Here is a 27,308-nt window from a genome sequence, read left to right on the forward strand (position 1 = left end):
GTAGTTGTGTTAGTTATTCTTGTTTATCTTTTTGTTAATACAATTTATTTTATTACACTTGTGTCTTCTTTGTGCTGATAATACAGAAGAGGTTCTACAAGTTAGCAATATCACCAATCTTTCAGATAAATCAGCTGACCACTTTACATTAATTCTAAATGAATGAAAGCCCCTGTTGGGAGTGTTCTCATACTGCCAAGGTAAAAGACCTTGACTGGTGCCCTGAACAAGGGAAAAAGGGGGAAGTGGTCATCTGATGTACTCATAACCGCACCTTAAGAGACGTGTGATCCAAAAATCACAACGTCAGCGGTAACTTGAGTACCAATCCCTATTTTACTTCACGTCCTTGGATGGACAAAGTAAAAATCACTACAGTGTGCGTGTGTTCGCATGATTCCAGGCTGTGTATTCATCCACTCGCGCTCTCTTCTCTGGCAGTTTGAGGTACCAGTGCTCAGGGACGTTATAGGCCGTCGCCAGATACTTCAATATGGCGTCACTGTGACGGGAATATTTCACCCAAAATTACAATTCTGTCATCATTTATTCAGCATTGTGTCATTCTGAGTAAATGAATGAGAAATTATAATTTTTTTTCCAGATTTGTACTATTAATAATACAGATTATAATATAAGAGTTCATGTCCTCATTGTTTTAAATGCCTAATGATCTCTATGGCTTCATGTTTTTATATTCCAGGCTTACATTTGCTCATTTAAGCAAAGGTTTCATCTGTTTTTTTCTAGCTTCACTTTCTCTTTACCTCTCAGTGAGAACGAATCCATTGTCCTCCAGCACTGGCAGTTTTTGCATAGGGTTGAGTTTGGAGTTTGGTGTCTTCTGCTGCCCTAGAGGTTCAAGTTCAAGGACATTAAAGTTGTAAAGGTTAAAGTTAAACTAATGAAATTAAGTTTGAATATAAACAGACTACTGTAAATGCAGCATAACAATTGTACAGATTTGGATTCACATCATCTGAAGTTGACATACGCACTCTAACACGTCCACAGAACAACACACTCACAATAATGCTGCTCACCTTTTCGTATCGCAATGTTTTCCACCGTATGTGGGATTTTGTTGTCTTTGAGGAATATTAATACAGCCCTGCAGGCCTGAGACACGAGATCTAAGTACGCTTTCACTGCCTGTCTGCCAGCCATAGTCAAGTCAAATGTGAGTCCTTCTGTAGATACAAACAAGTATTCCTGTTTGGGACCTCTCAATCGTTTCACCCCTTATATAGGGCACTAGCCAGGGAGAAGGGGGTGTGTGGTTGTGACGTGACTTAGGGTTTGATACAGGACCATTTGGCACATTCTTAAATTTGGCTAAATCACAGTTGTTGGCACACAAAGTAAGAGAGAAATAAATGGGAGACTATGACTGTAAGCTGTCTGTAATGTGGCAATGTGGCATTACTGCAAATAAATGATAGTACAGGGTGTGAAATGATTTAAGCAGTTTGGGGAGAAGGGGAACCACTGTGTTCCATGCAGGACATGTCTTAAATTCCACCAAATAACTGGATGTACCAGCTAGTACTGGAGAGTTGGCATGTACACCATGTATACACAGTGTGTGTGTGAGAGAGAGAGAGAGAGAGAGAGAGAGAGAGAGATGGAAGCCTATGTATTAATATGCCACTATGGCCAAAAAAAAACAAAAAAAACATATATATATATATATATATATATGCACAAACAAAAACTTTGATAAATAAATATTGTCCGATTACCTGTGGCAGTGGTTTTCATGAGTTCACACTTACAAATGACTGAATAGAGTAAAGGGGATTGAGGGCTCCGAGCTTGGAATTTAACTCAAACCCAAAGTTCTCCCCATATCCCCAGCCGAGTGAGGAGCAGGTTGGCGGAGGGATGCAGAAAACTGTCAAAGTAACTATAGGCAAGTCGGCTCTCGTCTGTGTATATATTCCTCCTCTCGAGCTGATTATATAGACCGTTTGAACGTGTTTCTCCCAAACTTTCTTTATAAAACATAATTTGTCGCTTGAATTCTGCATTCTCTTGAGATGCAGACATCCAAGAGGTGGACCATTAACTGTATATCCTAGTTTAATTAGTGACAGCCTACATTTTAAAACCTTTATGGCAACAATGGCAACATTTTATTTTGACTATGGCAGCATTTTTATTGAAAAATATTTATTTGAATAGGACAACATTTGTATTTTAAAACCTTTATTTTAATGTGGAAACATGACACCTCATTCTACAATATTTCTATGATTAAATCGCTGACTCCTCCCCCATCAGCCAATCACTGTGTGTATACTCCATGGCAACGAGGTCAACCCCGCCCTTACTCTTAGGCTAAGATTTCAGTCGATTCCTTAGTAAAAGTTGGTCTCAGCAGCTTTGTGAATAGGTTTTAAGAGAAAACTTATCTAAAAACTTTTACTGCTATTTAGGAGAACTCTTAGTGGTAAGATAAAATGTTTTGTGAATACGGCCCCTGATGTGCAGCAAAAGATTGTTGAGCTTCACAAAATAGAAAGTGGCTGTAAGAAAATAGCTAAAGCATTGAAAATCCCCATTTCCACCATCAGGGCAATAATTAAGAAGTTCAAATTAACTAAAGATGTTACAAATCTGACTGGAAGAGGACGTGTGTCTAAATCATCCTAATGTGAAGTGAGGAGAAGAGTTTAAGTGGACAAACACTCTCCAAGGATCACAGCTGGAGAATTGCAGAGATTAGTTGAGTCTTGAATCTCAGAAAGCCTAAATTTTTTTTTATCAAAATCACCTACATCCCCACAAGTTGTTCGGGAGGGTTTCAAGAAAAATCCTCTGCTCTCATCCAGAAACAATCTCCAGCATATTCAGTTGTCAGACAAGACTGGAACTTCAAACGGGACAAGCTTCTATGGTCAGATGAAACTAAAACAAGAGCTTCTTGGCAGCAAACCCACCAGATGGGTTTGGTGCACACATGGATAGAAAGTACCCCATGCCCACGGTTAAATATACTGCTGGATCTTTAATGTTGTGGGCCTATTTTTGTGCTGGAGGTCCTGGACAACTTGTTCAGATATATCGTATCATGGATTCTATCAAATACCAACAGATAAAAAATCAAAACCTGACCACTTCTGCTAGAAATCTTATAATGGGCTGTGGTTGAATCATCCGTCGGGACAATGATCCAAAACAAACATCAAATCCAACACAAAAATGTGTCACTGAGCACAAAATGAAGCTTCTGACATGGCCATTCCAGTCCTCTGACCTGAACCCTAAAGAGAATGAGTGGAGTGAACTGAAGAGAAGAAGTACCAGCATGGAGCTGGAATCTGAAGGATCTGGAGAGATTCTGCATGAAGGAATGGTCTCTGATCTCTTGTCAGGTGTTCTCCAAACTCATCAGGCATTATAGAAGAAGACTCAGAGCTGTTCTCTTGGCAAAAGGAGGTTGCAAAAAGTATTGAATAAAAGGGTGCTAATAATTGTGGGCAATGTGTTTTGGAGAAAAACATTTATTTCATAATGTTATTTACCCCCCACTTTCAATTCTTTTCCTTCAATGAAAGGTTAGATTTTTGCTAATTTTATAAATTAAAGATCAAAAGGATAAACAATGCAGATTTATTTTTAGAGTCATCTTTGATCATATTTATGAAGGGGGCTAATAATTCTGGCCACAACTGTACATCCCTATATAAGAGCTTTACTACCACTGAACTTTACTGTGGGAACCAGGCACTTCTCACTGTACTCCTCCTCTAGCAACACAATAACATTTTGGATGCTGTTAGATCCAAAATGATTGATTTGGTCTCATGAGACCAGAGTATTGATTCCCAGAATCTATATTTTGTAAATATGGGCTTTGGAAATGCTAACTTTATTGTTCTTTGGCTACAGTAGGTAGTTCCAGTGAGAACAACAACCATACATATGTCATTTCTGCAGGCTGCATCTTACTCTGAGATAAGCAGTCACTCTTTTCATAGCTTTTGCTGGCTCTGAGACCCTCGCTTGGTATTTCTCCTGCTCTTTGTCTAGCAAAAAAATCCCTCATCACTAAATGAAAGCTTAAAAGCTTAAATTGTCACAAGTCCATTGTTTTTGAATTGATGTGCTACTTTTGCTATATTTTCACATTTAAAACAATGATTTGTTGATCTTGTACCACTGTCCTCTTTTGAGATAGGTCTAAGTCTCCTGACAGTTCTCTCCCAAGTGGTTCCACTGTTGTCAGCATTAAGTCTGAGGATGATTCAGTGGGCTATATAACACTTTTAATTGTCAAGAAATTACTTCTCTTTAAATGTTTTGGTTCAACATACTTACTTGTTGATCAAACATTGCCTTAAACTTACACCAGAAAATGTTTATTTCGTTTTATTTAGTAAGTTTTAGGAGGGTGTACTCATTTTTGCTACACAACAGAAAATCTTATTTTCCTGAATAATTTTGACATGCTTCTTTGGTAATTGATTAAGCTGACTTGCTGGAACATTATATCTGTATAATGTTTAATTATACAGATATAATGTATAATGTAAAGAACCCTAACATGCCTTCTAAGTAATTGAGGAATTGCTGACTTTCAGAAGTTTCAGAGGGGGTGTACTCATTTATGCTGTGCACTGTATACACACACACACACACACACACACACACACACACACACACACACACACAATGCATCCGGAAAGTATTCACAACGCTTCACTTTTTTGTTTTTTTTTATGTTACAGCCTTATTCCAAAATAGGATTAAATTCATTATTTTCCTCAAAATTCTACAAACAATACCCCATAATGACAATGTGAAAGAAGTTTGTTTGAAATCTTTGCAAATTTATATATAAAAAAAAAGTGAAAAAAACACACACACAAAAAAACACATGTACATAAATATTCACAGCCTTTACTCAATACTTTGTTGAAGCACCTTTGGCACCAATTACAGCCTCAAGCCTTTTTGAGTATGATGCTACAAGCTTGACACACATATTTTACACACATATATTCTTCCTTGCAGGAACTCTCAAGCTCCATCAGGTTTGATGGGGAGCGTCGGTGCACAGCCTCTCCAGAGATGTTCAATCGGGTTCAAGTCTGGAAAATGGATTAAATGTGTCTTCCTCGTTTACTTCTGATCCAATCGATCCGAAATGCATCTTAATACCAGGTGTACTCACTCTGTGCCAACTATCCTGTACTAGCTGGGACGTCCTGTGATTGGGTCAAATTTAAGCATGTGTCAGAGAGGACACCCTGGTCCTGTACCCTAAGTCACAACCACACACCCCCTTCTCCATGGCCAGTGCCCTATATAAGGGGTGAAACGACTGAGAGGTCCCAAACAGGAATACTTGTTTGTATCTACAGAAGGACTCACATTTGACTTGACTATGGCTGGCAGACAGGCAGTGAAAGCGTACTTAGATCTCGTGTCTCAGGCCTGCAGGGCTGTATTAATATTCCTCAAAGACAACAAAATCCCACATATGGTGGAAAACATTGCAATACGAAAAGGTGAGCAGCATTATTGTGAGTGTGTTGTTCTGTGGACGTGTTAGAGTGCGTTTGTCAACTTCAGATGATGTGAATCCAAATCTGTACAATTGTTATGCTGCATTTATAGTAGTCTGTTTATATTCAAACTTAATTTCATTAGTTTAACTTTAACCTTTACAACTTTAATGTCCTTGAATTTGAACCTCTAGGGCAGCAGAAGACACCTGAGTTCACCAAACTCAACCCTATGCAAAAACTGCCAGTGCTGGAGGACAATGGATTCGTTCTCACTGAGAGGTAAAGAGAAAGTGAAGCTAGAAAAAAACAGATGAAACCTTTGCTTAAATGAGTAAATGTAAGCCTGGAATATAAAAATATGAAGCCATAAAGATCATTAGGCATTTAAAACAACGAGGACATGAACTCTTATATTATTATCTGTATTATTAATAGTACATATCTGGAAAAAAATTATAATTTCTCATTCATTTACTCAGAATGACACAAGGCTGAATAAATGATGACAGAATTGTAATTTTTGGGTGAAATATCCCTCTGTCTCAGTGACGCCATATTGAAGTATCTGGCGACGGCCTATAACGTCCCTGAGCACTGGTACCCCAAACTGCCAGAGAAGAGAGCGCGAGTGGATGAATACACAGCCTGGAATCACGCGAACACACGCACACACATTTCCACACTCTTCTTGCATGAGGTACAGGGTTTGAAATGTGGCTCGTTGATTCAAGCATTTCAAACAGTGACTTTATTTGTCATCTAAAACTATTTAAAACAACATTCACCATTTCATTCTGGCAGACTTCACAGGTTTTGTATTCCTGTACAGGTTTTACTGCCACGCATGGGACATCCAACAAATCCAGAGATGCTTGAAAAGGCGCTATCAGACCTGGATGGCACACTGGACAAGCTGGAAAACATGTTTCTGAAGAGACAGGCCTTCCTGTGCGGTGAAGACATCTCATTGGCTGACCTGTTAGCAGCTTGTGAGCTCATGCAGGTAAATACTGCTAAACATACTGTGAATGATTACACAGACCAGTTAAAAACCTTTAAAATAAACTCCTGCCTGCCTTAGTTCACATTGTGTTGAAATGTTTGAAGATGTCTAATGCTGTATGGCGCTGAAGAGCTTTAAAATACTGTCACTTGTCTCTTTCAGCCCCTGTGCGGCGGGAGGGACATTCTGGAGACCAGACCCAAACTGCTGAGCTGGAGGAGTCGAGTCCAGTCAGCGCTCTCTGACTCCTTCGATGAAGCTCACGCCATTGTCTACCGTATACGAGATAATCTAAACGCAGATAAACTGTATCGCTATTCAAAACAATCTGCTCTGTAAAGATATATTTCACAACTATTTATAATTAACATGGCAAAGAGTTTCTGCAGTTTACCTTATGGGATCAATGATGACTGTGTCTGATATATGCAGTTTGCTCAATTGTATTTACAATATCGTGTTTAAAATTGTCAAATAATATTAACTCATTGTTTATTAAACTGTTGTATGAAAGTCATATGGAATTTGATTTAATTTGGGTGGCATTTCCAACCTTGCATGATGGCACTATTTCACACTGACGCCAGACTAGTGGGGTTAGTTCACCCAAAAATGAAAATAAAGTCATTTATTACTCACCCTCATGTCGTTCTACACCCCAAGACCTTTGTTCATCTTCGGAACACAAATTAAGATATTTTTGTTGAAATCCGCTGGCTCAGCGAGGCCTGCATAGACAGCAATGGTACTTCCTCTCTCAAGATCCATAAAGGTACTAAAACATATTTAAATCAGTTCATGTGAGTACAGTGGTTCAACATTAATATTATAAGGTGATGAGAATTTTTTGTGCACCAAAATAACGTCTTTTTAACAACATCTAGTGATGGCTAATTTCAAAACACCGCTTGATTGAACATCACTTGAGATTTATCTGTGCATGTGGCACGTGCCTGATTTGTTTACAGTATTCACTAAAGTTAACTTTGCACAACCGGAGAAGATCCGCTACATTTATGTCTGAAACTGACATTAAGTGGATAAAATATAGAAATCCTCTTCATTTCCCTGAAAATGTAATACATTTGAATTGTAACTCAGCTTCTCTTTAAATTCACCCTCCAGAATAATTTTAGTATTTTTTTAAAAATCATTTTGAAGTATAAATAAATATATTTTTTGGATTAATGGCACATTACATAGGCTCCCATCCCATCTCTCTCTCTCTCTGTGTATGTGTTATGCATGCCAGCTGTCCCATACCAGCAGGGACATCCAGTAATTTGTTGGAATTTCAGACATGTCTTGCACCCGGACACTGTGGTCCTGTATCAGTCCCTAAGAATCTCCCCCCTCCTTTAATTTAAATCCTTTCACATGCTGTTGGCTATGTACACAGGGATTTATTTATAGGGGCTTTCGCACCGAATAGTTCTAGGAATTAGCCACTAGGATAGTTCCTTGAGAACTAATTTCTCCCCCGGGCCATGTTCCTGGTTGTATTCACACCGTTGAATAGGAACTCCGAAGTGGCCGACAACAGCGTCTTTAAGCGCAGCATATACAAATGCAAGACGCAATGGTCGGTGCTGTGTTTGTTGTGTGTCGTGGGTTTCGTGATAACGGAGATGGAATGTAAATGCATAATTTATGTGACTGAAAGAGCAAAAAGTCCATTAAATTAAGTGAACTGGTTATCTGCTTCAGCGTGGTGATTGGCAGAGGAGTTATCTGTCTGTCAACGTATGTAAGGCGCATTGGGGCGGCAGAACACCATCACTTGGGAATAAGTTCTCTAGTGTTCCACTGACCCGCTGCGCAGCAGTAACAGACAGACTCCAGATGCCTTTGAATGCTTTAGTCATGGCCAGAAGGACCTCATACCAATCAGAGTATCCTCCACAACCAAATCAGTACAACAGTTTATATAGAATAAGTGCATGGCAAAAGTGATTCATTAGATCATTTTTCTAATACGATTGGTTCTTCATATGTATAATTCTCTGTTGCTAGGTAAAAGCAAAGTTGGATTCCTTAATGCTTCATCTTGTTAATAGGGTCATGAGGTTAAATTATATATATATATATATATATATATTCAGATAGCCGTCTAGTTTTGTTTCCTCTTTTGTTATATGTTGGGGATATTTAGATTTCAAACGCATATAAATGTTAATCCTGTAAGAAAAAGGAACGTTAGTTATGATTAATTAAATATTTCCTTCACAGCTTTGTAGGGGTGTGACGAGACAGGTATCTCACGAGACGAGACTCGAGATTAAGTTCACGAGACGAGACAAGATTTTTACACACTATTTTTAAGAAATCCTCAATGGCGAAATACATGACTAGAAAAATATTCTACAGGTGTATTTGAAATGTTTTAACTAATCATCTTGTAATGAATGTCATTTCAGTTCTACTTTCTGAGTATGAATTATCATATGCAGTAAAAGACAACAATACTCAAGTACTGTAAAAGGTTTTGCCACTAACTCAACTGACTGACTTCTCTTCTGTATGATTTCAGTCTCTTCAGACCTTACTGTACATGATTTATGAGCTTCTACAACCTTTGACCTCCTAACCGAACTCCTTTCCACAAACTGATAGAAATAAAAACAGTATGAATAAAAATGGTAACACTTTACAATAAGGTCTCATTTATTAACATTAATGTATTAACCAACATCAACTAACAATGAGCAATATATTTGCTACAGTATTTATTAATCTTTGTTTCTTTTAGTTAATAAAAATAGTCATTCATTGTTAGTTCATGATAGTTCACAGTGCATTAATTAATGTTAACAAATGAAACCTTATTATTTGTGCTTAATAAGATTAAGAGAAAACTGTTATTCATTTTTATGGTAACACTTTACAAGTGCAACCATAATCGTACTCAATAATCTCTCTCAATATTCAAAGTGAATGTAAGACCAATTTTTTCTTTGATACAGAGCTAAGAGATGGTTACAACTACACTGCCCAGCCTAAAATAGCTTTCATATTGAGAGATATTTGCATTCATCAGGGAGCCGCTTTCAAAATGCGGAGTATTGAAATCACGTTTGAATGCGCGCGCGTTTACTTTCACTTTCAGCGATCGCGGGTAACTCTGTATATGGAGCGGCGGCGACCGTTATCCAACTGAATTAAATGTTTTTTATTTAAATACAAAGCAAAACAACAGTGGAGGCGTAATGTAAACGTAGCGGCGGCATATTCTTTCCTAATCATCCTTACCACTCTGTCATGGAAACATCACAAGACTACTTTTCGCCTCGACGAGAAATCTCGTCACATTTTAGTCTCGCGAGATTTCGTGACACGAGATCTCGTCACACCCCTACAGCTTTGTATACTTTGTAATATTTCTACCTACTAGAATTAATGATGCATCTGTTTAGCATGGATGTGCAGTTTGCTCAATCTTATCCACAAATTTAGTGATCTTTTTGTGGCTGTAGTTTGTGATTTTTTACACATTCTGTTAGAATAGTTTGCTAAATGAACAAACAATGGATTGTGACAAGTTAAACTCAAAATCAGAAAAATAGAAAATGTAAAAGCATTTTATTGTTGGAAGGAAATGGTACAAATACATATTTACAAGAGCAGTACAGTGTTAGACGTTTAGGATTAATTAGTCAAATGAAAGAGCTTTTAAAATGCCACCAGGAAATAAAAGTGTGTGAACCTCAAGGCCCAGGTTTCCTCTTGGATGATGGTTCACCCTCTCCCTCTTGTGCCTTGCGTTTCTGTGATGAAAATGTCCAATTAAAATCACATCCAGTTTTTAATAACAAATGTAGCTTTGTAAAACATATTAAAAACACCATACAGCCATATAAACCACATTAAAAACTTGATTTTCACTACAGGGGTCTTTAAATAAAGAGCTGTGTCTTTTGTTGCTGTACCTTGGATGTTTCAGAACGCATTGGTCGGTTTTCAGGGCCCATCGGTTGGTTTTCAGGATGCGCTGGACGGTTTTCAGGGAGCATAGGTTGGTTTTCAGGGTTCATTAGTTGGTTTGCAGTTTTTCTCATCTCATCATCCTGTTGCACAGACATTAGAATGATTTTTTAAAACTTTTTTATTGTATTTAAATTAATCACATTTTAAATATTTAAATGTTCACAACTTTCAATACTAGTTAATGATTTTCACTCAGAAATTGCTAGTATCACAAATAATTACAAAGAAACTGCAAGTAACACATTGGGCCAGTTGTTCAAAAGTAATCTGATCGGATTCCGGCTTTCGGATTGGATCAAATCTTGAAAATGGGTTGTTCAAAAGGAAAAAGGGATTCTGAAATCAGATTAGATCACGGAATCCAATCCTAGTTTTAATCTGGATCAAACCTTCAGTTTGTGTTGTTCAAAACTTGTCAGTAGGATTTGGATAACTTTGATCCAAAAAAAACAGGATTATCCCAACAGGGGGTAGGATTTCAAGGTGGATTCCAGGAGGAAAATGTAGTAAAACTTGAAAACTAGTCAAAAAATACAACATTTATATCATGTAATATACATAAACAAATTTTTTTTTTTTGCTCTTGATTAGTTTAACTGTTAAATAAATTAGAAGTAGACATTAGCCTACATATTTAGCCTTTCGGTAACCTACTGTAAAGTAAAAAAGATTTTGGTGCCATAAAACAATCCCCAAACAGCTGTAAATATCCAACAAAAATATTATATTTAATTCAAAACCCATATTCTTTCTATCAACATGTCCCTTTAGGGGCTCCGTAGAGCACTGGTAATCCAGATTTGGAAAAGTGTGTATCTGGATCAGGGTGATCCAATCCAATTTTTCTTTGAAAAACCAGCACAAAAGTAAGATGGATTACCTGATCCTGGATAGCAAAACATGGGATTTCCAAATCCAGATCATTCTGATCCAGATTAAACTTTTTGAACAACTGGCCCAATGAGATAAACGTGAAATTTTGAAATAGAAAAGACTGAAATGGTATTTTCTTGTAAAACGTACTTTTTACAAGAAAAACAAACAATTTTTTTTACAGTAGTTGGTGGGTTTTTCAGCACGTACTTTCAACCACGGATGTTCCAGTGCATCTTCAACACTCAGACGCTTTTGAGGATCCACAACCAGGAGCTTCTTGATCAAATCTTTGGCTGAAATATAAAGTTAATATATAACTTACACTGTATGCTGTTAAGTTCGAATATTTCTGACAATATAAACTGATATAATATACACACTATCTGACTATCACTAACCAGTTGTTAGTACAGAGCAAAGACATTACCTTCGTTTGAAACCTTCTTCCACTGAGACGGGATGAAGCGATAATGGCCGTTAATGATCTGCTCACGCACGGTCATGGTGGAGCACTCGGTGTTAAAGGGAGGATAACCACCCAAACTATGACAAGAGAGATACACACAGCTTTAGAAATAAATATCATACACATAAGTTTAGATTATAGGCACAAAATATACATATTATCTTTCAGGTTTTCTACATGTTTTGACCAATGAACTGACTTTCCCAATCGTTCATGAATACTGCAAATGTATTTATAGAGATTTCCGTAGATTTCTTTTTGTATGCAAGTTACCATCATTTAAATAAATAAATTTAAAACAATTATTGCATCATTTACTTTCTTCCATAAGACACAATAAGTGAATTCTGAGTGTTTGATTAGGGGCCAAGCACCAAAGGTGCGGAGGCACCTATCGTATCTGTTGGCGTTCTTTTTATTTTTATTTTCGATTCTTCTTCTTCTTCTTCTTCCGCTCTTGGAGTCTATGGCAGCCCATAGAACCGCTTGCGGGAAAGTTGTGAAATTTTGCACACAACTAGAGGACAGTCTGACCTTTATCCATAGCAAATTTGGAGTCTCTAACTCAATCCCTCTAGCGCCACCAGTTGTCCAAATTTGCACTTATGTTTATGCTAATAACTTTTGAACCGTAAGGGCTAAAAACAAAATTTTTCCTCTGATTCCTTGGGTCAAGCCAATTTGAATGCACCTATGACGTCATTTTCCGGCATGAAAATTTTTCCGCCATTTTGAATTTTCTGAAAAACCTACTTTTTCGAACTCCTCCTAGGCCGTTACTCCGATTTTCATGAAAACTGAACCAGATCATCTTCAGATCATCTTCAAATTTAATGTTGCGCTTACGAAAATAGACTTAAGGCTGTATCTCTGTAACGCTTTATTGTATTCAGACCAAACTTGGTACATGTCATCACAAGCATGACCTGAGGCATCATGCAGTGTTTCTGCGCAGCGCCACCTACTGGTGCGGAGATATGAAAAATAGTTATTTTTGCTTATAACTTCTGATGGCTTTGTCCAAAAATCATAAATTTGGTCTCGTTAGATTCGGGGCATCATGCCGAGTCATGATATGATATCAAATTTTTACATATCAGCCATTTTGGCCGTCGGCCATTTTGAATTTTGTGCTAAAATGCTGTAATTTACGAACGCATTAACTCGGTATGCGTCTTTGGCACCATGTCTTTACAATAGTCAAAAAGTTGTGGTCAAAAGTTATAACAAAATTTACAAAAATGCTAATAACTTTTGACTCTATTAACCACTTGTAATGAAACTGGTCTCAGTAGATTCCTTGGGTCATGCTGAGAACATAGATATCAAATTTGACATAGTCGGCTGAACTTCCTGTCCGCCATATTGTTTTTCTTTAAAAACCTACTTTTTCGAACTCCTCCTAGACCGTTGCTCCGATTTTCGCCAAAATCGAACCGTATCATCTTCAGACCACGCGACAAAAAGTTATGGATTTCAAGTTGATATATCAAACCGTTTTCATATACCAGAGCAACGATTTTGAGGCATGATGCAAAACTCACTCTTGAAGCTGTATCTCTGCAATGCTTTGACATATTGACACAAAACTTTGCAAGTGTCATTGTCACCTCACTCTGACCATACCACAACAATTTGGACACAGCGCCACCTATTGGTCGAAAGTGATGAACCAGTAAATCTTCATTTTTTATCATTTTTCAGCTAGTTTGCCTAGAATGATCTTAATAGGTCTTTAATTGCTCACTGTTGCAGTTGGTCTGATGCTCACAGCCATGTTAGCTGGCTTATTGTGCTGTTTTTGTGCTTGGCCCCGTAATTGCTGCTTTCAGCTGTATTTTAATTATAATTATAATATTACTTTTTAAAAATAAAAAAATAAAATAAATAGTCCATTCAACTTTTGTACTATATTTCACTTCTGTGTTCGAAACAGATTGAAGCCATTTTACTCACTGGAAATCATTCATGAAAATCATTCTTTTTTCAATTAATCCTTTGATTCAATTATAAAAACTGGTCTGAATAATTTGTTCACAAATCAGACTGATCTGGTTCTCTAGTTTGACTTTTGACTTATAGCAATGATCAGTTCACTGGAGATGATGATTATCAGTGAATTACAACTTAAATTTCAGTCTGTTCCTCAAACAAAAGTCTTAGAATATAGTGTACCAGTCAAATTGGCTACATTCATGAAGCTTGACAGTCTCAGTCCTCATTCACTATCATTATTTTATTTTAAAAGAATAGACAGTATATCCTCCACATATCTGTATTTCATGTTTTGAGACGTGTTTTAGAAAGACATGAGTAAATGATAGGAATGCACGATATATATCGGCCACCATATTGGTATCGGCCAATATTTGTTCATTTTTAATGTTATCGTTATCCGTCCGATATATTAAAGCCGATAAATAATGGATTGTTTCCTTCAGCTGAGACGTTTCAGATGCGTACTGTTCACCATTATGGTTTTGAAATGCTTGAAATATGATTGAAATCACTTCAAAAGGGAAAACACAGATAAGTGCAACATGTGCAGCGGAAGTCTGTCATATAGGCTACATAATATTTTAATAACTAAACTATTAAACTATTCCTTTAAGAGCTTTCAAACTAATGCTGGACCCAGCTGATTCATATTTAATCTCCACTAACCAGATGAACAGTAGGACCCCCAGGCTCCAATAATCTACTGCTTTTGTATATCCTACAGTCGCAGCATGTGTGAACACCTCCGGGGCGAGATATGTGGGTGTCCCACAGAGCGTCTTCATCAGGGAGGATTCCTCCAAAATCTTGGACTGATTAAAATCCGTAATCTGCAAAGCATTGAGAATTTGCATGTGTTGAGAAAGCCAGTTATCTCAGGTTCAGGACTATTTCTGTACATCCTGTTTTAACTACAAAGACAAAGGCTTGGCTGGATCTCTGAACTTTGGAACTGCCAGTTAAAAGAGAAGCGATGTCAGGAACTGGTAAACACACCTTAATCAAACAGATGTCGTCATGTGAAGCCAGCAGAACATTCTCAGGTTTGAGATCTCGATGAATGATCCCGTTATTGTGGAGATACTGGGAGAATGAAAGAAAACATTTGTTATTCTTCTACATTTATGTATTTCTTTCAATTGATCCAGCTTGTTTCCTTGTGTAGCTTTCTAATAAACCTGGCATTGAACAGTATGAATATTGTTGGCTCTATGACTAATTGCTTATGTTTCTCCATGGAAAGTTGTTTTGGATAAAAGCATCTGCTAAATGCATAAATGAGATGTAAAACATTTTTAAAAGTCATTTTAAAAGGAATACACAGCAATGCTTTTCAGGCAATATATTCAAATTTTTAATAAAATATATCAGTATTTGCCAATGTTAGAGATTTAATATTTATATTACTTTTGCCAACATCTTACTCTAATGTAAAAAAAAAGAGCAACATATTATGGTAAGATGGAAGTTTTATTTTATTAAAGGTCCCGTTTTTCGTGGTTTTTTGAAGCTTTGATTGTGTTTATAGTGTGCAATATAACATGTGTTCATGTTTCGTGTGTAAAAAAACACAGTATTTTTCACATAATTTACTTATCTGTATACCGCTGTTTCCACTGTCATAAAAACGGGCTGATGACTTCCTTGTTCTATGAAGTCCCTCCTTCAGAAATACGTAACGAGTTCTGATTGTGCCAGCGGTTCCTCTGTTGTGATTCGACAGCAGCTTAGCGCTCCTTGCCCGGAAAGGTCACGCCTCTTACCATAATGTGGAGATGCATGCGCTCAGTGTTATTGTAAACATGTCCTTAATTTTACCCTATCGATTTGAGCCGGAATCAGACCCGGTGATTGGACTGCAGGATGAAAATAACAGCGTTTCGACGACATGGCGACAAACACACTCTACAAACGCAACTCTTGTGTATTCCTGTGGGCGGAGGTTAGTCAAAAAACTGTTTTAGTGACGTCATTAAAGAAGGAAGTAGAGGGATGTAGTCCAAACTGGCCGTTCGATGTAGTCGACTTCTGTTCAATAAAATATCTCGCTTGGCATTGAACTTTGAGCTTTAAAATTTTACAGATTTTATTTATACTCCAACAACCACATTACACACTAACTAAAGTTTGAAACATGGGATCACGAAGAACGGGACCTTTAAAGTACAACAACCTTGTACATTGTGTTCATTTAAAAAACACATTTAGAGGTGTTTTACCTCCACAGCCCTGAGCATCTGATAAAAATAGAGTTTAGCGATTTCTTCCTCCAGCTGTTTCTTGGCCTTGATCCTGCCAAACAGCTCTCCTCCTTCAATACTATACACAGCACAGAGATAATGAAATTATTCATCAAAAAGAATATGAGTTTTTTAGCAGTCATTCTTGATTACAAATTGTGCAGAAATTGTTCATGTAAAGAGAAAACAATGTTTTAGCAAAACAATTAGCCTTAAGGTCTTGCTAAATAAATAAATAAATAAATAAATAAATAAATAAAGGTAACTGTGACTTTTTATCTTACAATTCTGACTTTTTCCCTCAGAATTGTGCTTATCTCACAATTTGGATTCATAACAACTGTGTTCATATCTCAAAATTTGAAAATCAGAAAAAAATCTGAATTGCGGGATATAAACTTTTTTTTAATATCTTGAGTTTATATCTCACAATTCTGAGGAAAAGTCAGAAATGTGAGATATAAAGTCGAAATTGCCAGAAAAATGTCAGAATTGTGAGATATAAACTTGGAATGGACTATATGCACAGGTTACTTCCTGGTTGTCGTTAAGCCAGCTCGGGCACTTCCGGTGAACTGTTAGCTGTTCATTCTGTAGTCGTTGTACATCGACACAAAACCATCTATGGTTGACTTTTTAATGTTGTATTTATATTTTAATGCAGTTATTACATTTACCTAATTTGCCAATAAACCGGTTGTATTGATTGCAATAAAGACAAAGCTATTAGGACTGTTTAAAAATGCCGTGTCTGTAATTAGACACACACACATTTTTTTCCCCAGCACTTCAAATGTTATTTTTAATGCGATGACCACAAACATAATTTGTTCATCCTTCTGAGATTGTCCCCATTGTAAAACCGAACGTTTAAAAATGTAGGAAATTTAACATTTGATAAAAAAACACTTATTTAAAAATAAAAAAGACAGTAATTAGCACTTTAACCAGCAGGTGGCGGCAAAGTAGCATTTATTTGCGCACATATCAGCCATTTCCTCTAAACGTTTTTCACTTCGTTTTTGACTAAATATTAAACATTATAAAATAACTAGGTTTGGAAAAACATTTTGTCAATGTGAAGTATGAAATACTCACAAAATCTTATGAAAAACAATAACTTTTATTGTGAATTAATTACACAAAGCGAGCACCGTGCTCTCCCTTTGTAATCACAGCAGATGTCAGTCAGAGCAGCGCAAGATCAATGATTTCAGCAAACTTGTGAAAACACACATTTTATTCAATTAATCTAACTAAAGTGCACAATAAATATTTAATTTTTGAAGCTTTTTTTCACATAAAAGTGTGAAAACTAATGGTCGAATTGAATTTAGCCGAGGAGGAACATTGAGGTACGTCTTTATTTATTTATTTTCTAAGCTGTCTTATGTTTGAATAACTAAATTAATGCTATGCCTGACTATTTAAGTGACTATATTCTGATTATAAACTAAGTATTACACTACTGATGCTCAACACACCAGCAAATGACATCTCACTGGAAGTTATCGAGCTGGCTTGTATTTTTTTTTAGAACTTGTAAGTTCTAAAGAACGCTCCGTGCATATAGTCCATTGCCAAAACGAAGTCAGAATTGTGAGATATAACCTCGGAATTGCCAGAAAAAAAGTCAGAATCGTGAGATATAAACTTGGAATTGCCAAAACAAAGTCAGAATTGTGAGATATAAACTCGGAATTGCCAGAAAAAAAGTCGGAATCGTGAGATATAAAGTCGGAATCATAAGATATTAACTCGGAATTGCCAGAAAAAAGTCAGAATTGGGAGATATAAAGTCGGAATTGCCAGAAAAAAAAAAATCAGAATCGTGAGGTATAAACTCGGAATTGCCGGAAAAAAGTCAGAATTGGGAGATATAAAGACGGAATTGCCAGAAAAAAGTCAGAATCGGGAGATATAAAGTCAGAATTGCCAGAAAAAGAAATCGGAATCGTGAGGTATAAACTCGGAATTGCCGGAAAAAAGTCAGAATTGGGAGATATAAAGACGGAATTGCCAGAAAAAAGTCAGAATCGGGAGATATAAAGTCGGAATTGCAAGAAAAACGTCAGAATTGTGAGATATAAACTCGGAATTGCAAGAGAAACATCAGAATTGTGAAGTATAAACTCGGAATTGCCTGAAAAAAAGTCGGAATTGGGAGATATAAAGTTGGAATTGCCAAAAAAAAAAGTCGGAATCGTGAGATATAAACTTGGAATTGCCAGAAAAAAGTCAGAATTGTGAGGTATAAACTCGGAATTGCCAGAAAAAAGTCAGAATTGGGAGATATAAAGTCGGAATTGCCAGAAAAAAGTCGGAATCGTGAGATATAAACTCGGAATTGCCAGAAAAAAGTCGGAATCGTGAGATATAAACTTGGAATTGCCAGAAAAAAGTCAGAATTGTGAGGTATAAACTCGGAATTGCCAGAAAAAAGTCAGAATTGGGAGATATAAATTCGGAATTGCCAGAAAAAAGTCGGAATCGTGAGATATAAACTCGGAATTGCCAGAAAAAAGTCGGAATCGTGAGATATAAACTTGGAATTGCCAGAAAAAAGTCAGAATTGTGAGATATAAACTCGGAATTGCCAGAAAAAAAGTCAGAATTGGGAGATATAAAGTCGGAATTGCCAGAAAAAAGTCGGAATCGTGAGATATAAACTTGGAATTGCCAGAAAAAAGTCAGAATTGTGGAGATATAAACTTGGAATTGAGAGTCAGATGTGAGATAAAAAGTCGCAATTACTTTTTTTTTTTTTTTTTTACTCTGTGCCGTAAACAAGCTTCCATAAACAGACAAGAACATGCAGTGCTATAAAAATGTATTTCCCTCTCTAGTAACTCATGGCAAACTACTTTTAAAAGTATCTATGAATATAATACAGGTAGAAATTCTTTGTACTCAAGTAAATTCTACCTGCGAGTTCATGTTCCTAACTATTCCATAATAAAACACCACAAGGACTTACTACTCCAAAACAATGTAGTAGGACTCTTCTGTCTGATAGAAATCTTCTGTCTTGATCAGGCACGGCTGCAGAGGGGAGAAAAATAATAAGATATGAATGAGACCTTCTATCAATAGCTCTGGACCATTTAAAAGACTTGACTTACATTGACTTAATTCATGACTTACATGATCAATTTTCTTTAAAATTTCAATTTCCCGTTCGGCATTCCGTGTGGCCGTCTGTGAAACACAAACAGAACATTTTAATATCAAACAGATATGAGTAAACTTAAACATAAGAAACAGTCCGTATTGGGCATTCCGAGTCAAATCAACCAAATTTCGAAAATTTCCCCAGCTCAAATTTTTGATATTGTTAATATTTTTTCTGTACAAAGACAAACATAAATAGTGATGAAAGCCAAAATATTAAATGTCACAGATGTATATTTACTTGTGTAAAAATGACTTTAGAAATATGCAAGCAACATTACTTAATTTTTGCACAGAGATTGGTAGGTCTATTAGTAAAATCTGTTGACTTTAGCAATCTTTGTTTCATTATATGCCAACAGTGACAGTTCAAAAATGGCAAAAAGCACTTGTCTCATGTTTGCATGCCTGTAACTCAAGAAGTACTAAAGATAACTTAATATCCTTTTAGATTCTGGTTCTTAACAAACTTTAATTTTGGTATCTTTATTTTAAAGGTCCTCGATGGTTCAATCCCAGAGGTATGGAGATCTTAATGCGGCACCATGAGTAAATTGTACACATTTTGTACAACTGTACACAAAATTGTCATTTTGACCCACTCAATTACTCAGTAAATATACATCTCCGAAATTTAATATTTTGGCTTTCATCACTATTTATGTTTGTCTTTGTACAAAAAAAAAAAAAAAAAAAAAATTAACAAAATCAAAAATTTGAGCCGGGGATCTCTGGTTGAGTTGACACAGAATGACCCTATTGTGAATAGTGCTATACACATATGCGCAAGCACTATGTGTTCACTTGCCATCACAGTTAAGTGAATACAGCTGCTTCTTACCCCTATTGATGGGAAGTCATGTTTGTTTATAGTTTTCAGTGCAACTTTTTTACAGGTTTCCTTCTCAATGGCGAGCTTCACTTCACCACAGACGCCTCTGTCAGAAAACACAAATAAGCAACGTTCAGACTGATATTCTGAACCGGATATTGGCCACATTAAAAAAATGATTTGAACAGCCAAAGAAAACAAACTAAGGCTAGGCTAAGGCTTGCAGAGTTTTTTTTAGGTACAACAAACTGCAAAAAACAAAAAACAAAAGTATACAATTATCAAAAAAAATAAGCATTGTGCAGGAAGCTGCCGTTTATTCCTATCCTGATATAAGTCACTGTGGTAAGATATGTTGGCATACATGCACGCAATATAATGAAGCTAAAAGTAACTCTACTATCATCAGAAAAACCAGTACATAAAAAGCGTTCACTTACGTTCCAATCTTTCGCGCAATATGATATTTTTTGCTGAACTCTAAAGGAAGGTTCGGTTGATCGTTCCCCATCTTATCTATGAACATAAAAACTGTGGAAAAACAAACAATCAATCAGAGTTCAGAGTCATAGCTATACATTTTTGTGCCAAAAATATCATATTTATCACTTTCAAAAACTCCTGAAGAAACTTGACCAAAATCACAAACCTTGATGTTTTTGTTCTGCAAGGGCAATAACTGAGTTATTGCTAAGAAGTCGTTGCTTTCCCTGTCCTAATTTTTCATCATCCACCCACGTGCCGTTCCCGCTGAGGTCCTCGAGGTAGACCAGATTTTCATCCTGAGCCAGCAGGGAGGTAAAACAGACCATTTTTAATGCGTAGTTATGCATGTTGTACTGACTGACACCTGACTCCATCGCAGAAATGCACTATTCACAGTCAGCCATGATTAATTTGTTCAGCATGTGAAACTATCCCATAACAGGGATATGTTGGCTAAAAACATACATGCAATTTAATGAAGCTAAAAGTAACTCTACTATCATCAGAAAAAACTTTTTTTTTTTTTAAGAGATAAAGATAAAGCAAGTCATATTTGAGTTGGCTGGCAGTGCAGGGTAGATTACTTAGAAATTGTAGTCCATTACTAAATACAATTTATTTACATTCAATTCAATTTACATTTATTTGTATAGCGCTTTTCACGATACGTATCGTTTCAAAGCAGCTTTACAGAGAATGCATGTCAACATTACAATTTAGAGAATGCAGTTAGCTAATGTAATAATGTAGGCAATTTAATTTACAATCACTGTTAGCAGTTTAATTGAAGGTAGAAGCAATGAGCTCCTGGAAATAATGAATTACATATTAACAATAGTAACATAATTTACATGATGAAACCTGTAGTTAATAAGATAATCTATTACATTATACATTTTAGGTTATATAAACTGACTACTTTTTGATTACTTGTGTTCGTCACATTTGAATAGAATAATCTTAAACCATATTGACATAAAAATACAAAAGTTTGTTATTAACAACATGAAGTGCATTAAACATTACATTATGTCAGGGTTTTGATAAGTTGATGTAAAGGTAATAATGAAGCAAAATGTATTAATAATTCAAGTAATTAACTAAAACATAAAAATATAAAATTAAAAACATTTAAATATTTTAAAAAAGTCCAAATAAAACAGAAAAGCTGCCTCTCAACTTTCGATGTAATTATACTCTTTATAAACGTATTCTCCCTAATTTTTTCTTTATCTATTAAAGTTTCCTCTCTAAAGCCTTTCAAAAATCAAGTTTCAGAGTTTTAGTGTCAATACTACATTAAACTACTATATATAATGTTGAATATAATGTATAATGATGCAATGGGAAATATTTGTGGGTCCTAATAATGCCAAATGTCTTATGTTACCAGTAAAAAGTGGCCTACATTATTTTGGATATATCTAGTCAGTGACAGAGTGCAAGCATACTTGTCTAAAATAATTCTGTATTTTCAGCTTTTTTTTTCCGGGTGTCTCTATTATCTTGTGCATTGGGTTACCAGCACCAAGTCCAAGCCTATTAAGTTCCACCCCAATGTAATACCAAATTTAGCATTTTAGTCAACAGTACAGTTTTTGTTACCCTTTTACCATATGTCTTGGAGTATCACAATAATATTGTATCTTGATATGTATCAAATTATGACATGAGGGTATCGTTCCACTTCTCGTCAAGAGACATTTGATGAAAGCAAGTTTAATGAATAGCCTCTTTATTGGTCTTACCTTAAAAATCCTAAAGTGTTTCTTGCTGTATGTGTTGAAATGTGCTGATTTTTTTAAAAAGGAGTTGGAGAACGTATAATCACATGCTCTATCCCTTCCAAAGCTATACTGGTTTTCTGTGCAATCTGGAAAATATAAAAAAGAAGCCATATTCAGTGTTGTTTTTGTTAGCTAAAACTAAAATGGCTAAAATCCTTTTAGCTGAAATAAAATATGAATAAATGCTATCATAGTATATAAATAACACTTAAATAACACTGGGCATTTTAGAACGTTCTGGAGCCCTAAAACCAAACAAGCACATGATGAATACAGTAGATAAATAAAATAAAATCCACCATTAGAGAAATGCACATACAATGTGACCAGTGTTTTAGGGGGTTTATAATCAAAAATGGGAGGTTAATGTTTATTTTAAAGCACTTAAATGCTTTTTTTGTTATTGGAATACTTTACTAAGCAGATAAACTTCAGGTTACACATTTTCTAATGTTATTTGTGTGGGTACAGTTTACACCATGTAAACAGTGCTCTGCAGATAGTTGCGTCATGTGCTTTTCTGGAGTGCTTGCATATATTGTATCAGTTAATGGCTTTACATGTTCATGACAGTGAATTGACGAGCAATAAGGGTCTTATCTAGTGAAACATCTGCCATTTTCTAAAATAAAATACAAATTATATACTTTTCAACCACAAATGCTCATCTTGCACTAGTTCTGTGATGCGGCACACATTATGTAATCATGTTGGAAAGGTCACTCATGATGTAGGCCTAAGTACTGCGGTAGGGTGAAAAACTTTTTTTGTAAAGGTTGTTTGACTTAGTCTTTGCACATTCACTTTGTAGACACTGGATCGGTACTTCCGCCTACGTCATGTGTGACCTATCCAACACGATTATATAATGCGTGGCACATCACAGAGCAGTGCAAGATCAGCATTTGTGGTTAAAAAGTATATACGTTTTTTTTTTTTTTTTTTTTTTTTTTTAGAAAATTACTGATCGTTTTGCTAGATAAGACCCTTATTGCTCGTCTGGGATCATGTAGAGTCCTTTGAAGCTGCACTGAAACTGACATTTGGACCTTCAACCTGTTGAACCCTGTTGAAGTCCACTATATGGAGAAAAATCCTGGAATGTTTTCCTCAAAAAACCTAACTTCGTTTTGACTGAAGAAAGAAAGACACAAACATATTGGATGACATGGGGGTGAGTAAATTATCAGGAAATTACCATTTTGAAATGAACTAATCCTTTAACTCGCAATTCTGAGAAGAAAAACCAAATTGAATTTGTAAGAGATAAACTTGCACAAAAAAAAAAAACCAACTACCTTTGAGATAGTCGCAATCACTGTGGCAGAAAAAAAAAAAAAGAATTGCGAGATGAAAATTCAAAATTTTGAGAAAAACAAATCAGTTTACATCTCACAAATTACAAGTTTAGAACTTGCAGTTACAAGATATAAACTTGTCACAATTGTGAGAAAAAAGTCAGAATTGTGAGATAAAAAGTATTTTTTTATTTTGTGGTGGAAACAAGCTTCCACAGTTATTGATACCACTCCTGTCCTGCTCAAAAATACTTTATAAATGCATAAATATAATGCTTTAAAATTCATGTTTGCACTTTATAGCACTGACATTATTCAGTCTCTTAAAGTGAGGAAGACAATACACTTAACTGAACACACTGAATCCTTGCATCAGGGGAATGATCCGGCCCCACACCTGAGGCTGGGCTTCCTCCTGGTCTTCAGGAATAGATTGGAGTTCTTGTACAGGTAATGTATCCACAGAACTTAGAGTTCCTGATCCTGAGGAAGAGCCCTGGCTTGACGATGTTGGGGCAGATGAGGAGCTGGATCCAGGTTGGGATTGGGTTTGTGTTTGGGACTGGCTCTGGGACTGGCTCTGGGACTGGCTCTGGGACTGTGATTGACCACTGGGTCCAGGTTCGTCAGACATGTTTTTCACTCTGAAAGAACAGACAGCAAAATGAACAAAATGTCTAAAACTTATATGAAGAGTTTGATTAAAGCCCAAAACATATATATATATATATATATATATATATATATATATATATATATATATATATATACAAATATTTAAGTGTTTTAAAAACTTAGACTCGATTACACCATTCGCAGTGCTTCATGTGAGTGGGCGGAGCTAAGGAGATATTTTGGTTCATGTTGCTTTTTTCGACTCACTGACTGGTGTAATTTTCTGTACAGCATCATGGGTAATGTAGTTTTTCCACTAGGAATTCTGTTGTTAAAAAAAATAATGCAAGCTGACAGCTTCAGCCGAGGCAAATACAATTGATTAACCTCGTGTCTCACAGTAAGTCTGTCTTTAAAGGTTTAAAAGTTATCAGGGGCCAATGGCCCGGGGCCAGTAGACGGAACGGTCACTTGCCCGATCGGGCCAGTGCTGTAGGGTGTGCGTTATATATCGTCTATGATGTCGCAATTGTTGACTTAACGATCTGAAATTATCGAGTATGTCCCTCACTTTACAAAAACCAAACAAAACACCCATTGAGTGCACGCATGATAACAAATGTGACATTGATTTTATACTGCGTACAGTTGAATGAACAAGAACCTAATATCAAGTGATTTACATTTTAGACACCAAATCGCCTGTTTCGCTCTTTTTTTGCCTACGAAAATAGTTCTAGCATTATTTGCATCTCTGAGCAACACATCCTAAATGAATCTGCTGTTTGAATGAATCGGTTGAATCTCAATGATTCGCTCATTAACAGTGATTCACTGCCACCTACTGGCTGGTTCAATTTCACATTTAAAGTGTCTTTTCATTTAAAAAATAAAAATAAAAATCAAACAACAGTATTTAAAGTTTTTTATTTTCAACATTTTAAAACATTATTTATGCATTTGTAACTGCTCGACTGATTAACTTTAATAAAGTTTAATATAGTTATACACTAGATTACAATTTCTGTACGTGAAAATCTCCTGTTTAAACCTACATGAAAAACTTGAAAAGCACTGATTATTTCATTTATATGCTTGTTCTGTTGTATTTATTTTTGCTATTACTTGCTATTAACATAATTTGACTTTTTGTTACTATTTTATTACTTACTGTTTATTTGTCTAACAATATTTAAAATTTAAGTGAGTTAATCTAGTAGCTTTTGGTGTCATAACCCTATTTATTAAGGTTACATGTGTCAAAAACAACAAAAACAATTACTAGGCTTATTTTATAGGCCCATTTTCTTTTCTTTTACTTTATTATTTTTTTGTTGTGGGGCAAGTGAAAATTTTGGCGGGGCAAGTGAAAATTTGAACCACTGGCCCAACCGGGCCAGAAGAAAAATCCTTAGCGTTATCATTCAAAATCAGTTTCCTTATGGAGAAAATGAATGAGTTTTTACTTTTGGAACCCAACTGTTGAACTCTATATACACTGTGCATGATAAACATTTCAAACAGTATATTCATATAACATTTTTGTCATTAACATGTTGCAGGTGATTTCTAGTCATTTGTGAATTGAAAAGTAGGTTTAAAAAAATGACGAGCCTAAACAATTTCTGCCAATTAAATATTATCAGAGCATGTTAGAAAAAAAAAATCATTACAGAAATTGCCATGATTTTTTTCAAGCTTATAATTATGCTTTCAAAATGTCCTGATATCTCCAGGTTTCCTATAACACAGATATGTGCACTATATACTAATTACTACTATACTAGTGTATTATTTTGAACATATCCAAGTCATTTTGCAGTGCTTCATGGCTTGAGAAGTTTTGTTGACTCATATTTTATGCTTTATATTCTAGTTGCAACAGATCATCAAACAAACACACTTTTTACATGCAGTAATCCCATTTACTAGAGGACTTTTAAGGTGTTCAATGCATCATATCACACTTTTGAATTGCACATTTTCTTTGCAATGACCCTTCCACATAACCCAAATGTGAAAGTGCACATTTTACAAGCAACACTTTCACTGAGAACATAAAAATTGGCCTCAAATTAAACTCCAATTAATTTCCCTGCAAATAATGTCTCTCATACGTTGCCTTTTTCTTTACATTTAAAGTATAACAACAAACGACCTTATATAATGTTACTAGAAGAATCATTTCTCCTAGAATGCAGGAGAGTACTTGTGATTTTATCAAGGTCAAATGATTGACACATTATTGACAGATGTGCATTAATGATGTGCTTTTAAGGAATTTAACTGCTTTTACATCATGTGACCTTTCTAAGTTCAATTTCTAAAAGTATTTAGGTCGGATTAATTTTATGCACAACCGAAACTAATGCAATCAGATGAAACTCGGCACGGAAGCAGATTGATGAGGCAAGTAATTAAACAATACCTGTATATTTACTGCGGATAAAGTCTCTTTAGTTACTTTTGCTGGTTCAAATGTGCATTATTTTATGACAGCACGCAAATACAGTGCAAATAAGAGCTGCACTGTAAAGCACTTAAGGAGGCACGAGCGAAAGAGGAAACTGTTGCTTGTTTTCAGCAGAAATATTCATTGATAGAACATCCACATGTCCGTCAGAACATCAAACGATGTTTTTTCATTTCTTATTATCGTAATGCATACCTTAATACAGTCCTCTTTTGAAAAGTAAGTAGTAAGTGGGATGGTTACGCGCCAGGCCACGTGAACCGCTCATCAAATCTGCCGGGAAAAGCCACTCGCTTCCATCCACGAACTTCCCATAACATCATTCAGCCAATCAGAAGCGAGAGTAAAGGCTCATGGGAAATATAGTTTGTAAACATTCCAACGTTCCATTTGATTAAAATAAAGAACACATACAAGAGTAGTAGATATAATTCAAGATAGATAAAATTCAGAAAATATAACAAGAAAATAAACGCAATGACGTCAATCGTAAAACAAATAGGGTATAAAAAGGTTTACGACAACTTCTCAAAAATTTGTCAGTGCAAGTTATATATTTTAAT

General features: G+C 35.7%; 3 protein-coding genes across 3 annotated transcripts; 1 reads left to right on the plus strand and 2 right to left on the minus strand.

Moving 5' to 3' along the window:
• Positions 1-372: 372 nt before the first annotated feature.
• On the minus strand, positions 373-1,596 carry LOC125266174 (glutathione S-transferase theta-1-like). Its single transcript, XM_048186627.1, has 3 exons — positions 1,044-1,596; positions 768-852; positions 373-502 (listed from the first exon to the last, which is right to left on the minus strand). Exons 1-3 carry the CDS (start codon positions 1,165-1,167, stop codon positions 373-375), a joined length of 339 nt encoding a protein of 112 aa, XP_048042584.1. The 5' UTR covers positions 1,168-1,596.
• A 3,340-nt stretch (positions 1,597-4,936) lies between these two features.
• LOC125267296 (glutathione S-transferase theta-1-like) lies at positions 4,937-7,165 on the plus strand. The gene is made up of 5 exons (XM_048188805.1): positions 4,937-5,516; positions 5,708-5,795; positions 6,063-6,213; positions 6,346-6,519; positions 6,682-7,165. The coding sequence occupies exons 1-5, from the start codon at positions 5,393-5,395 to the stop codon at positions 6,856-6,858; spliced, it is 714 nt and encodes a 237-aa protein (XP_048044762.1). The 5' UTR covers positions 4,937-5,392; the 3' UTR covers positions 6,859-7,165.
• Positions 7,166-10,081: 2,916 nt separating this feature from the next.
• chek2 (checkpoint kinase 2) lies at positions 10,082-27,092 on the minus strand. Its single transcript, XM_048188807.1, has 15 exons — positions 26,941-27,092; positions 24,009-24,301; positions 22,321-22,445; positions 20,736-20,868; positions 20,527-20,617; positions 20,096-20,192; positions 19,228-19,281; positions 19,061-19,125; positions 16,063-16,162; positions 14,840-14,926; positions 14,510-14,673; positions 11,807-11,922; positions 11,587-11,672; positions 10,446-10,583; positions 10,082-10,283 (listed from the first exon to the last, which is right to left on the minus strand). Exons 2-15 carry the CDS (start codon positions 24,289-24,291, stop codon positions 10,224-10,226), a joined length of 1,599 nt encoding a protein of 532 aa, XP_048044764.1. The 5' UTR covers positions 24,292-24,301; positions 26,941-27,092; the 3' UTR covers positions 10,082-10,223.
• Positions 27,093-27,308: the final 216 nt, after the last annotated feature.

This window comes from Megalobrama amblycephala, linkage group LG4 (genome assembly GCF_018812025.1).
Source record: "Megalobrama amblycephala isolate DHTTF-2021 linkage group LG4, ASM1881202v1, whole genome shotgun sequence".
NCBI classification, from domain to species: domain Eukaryota; kingdom Metazoa; phylum Chordata; class Actinopteri; order Cypriniformes; family Xenocyprididae; genus Megalobrama; species Megalobrama amblycephala.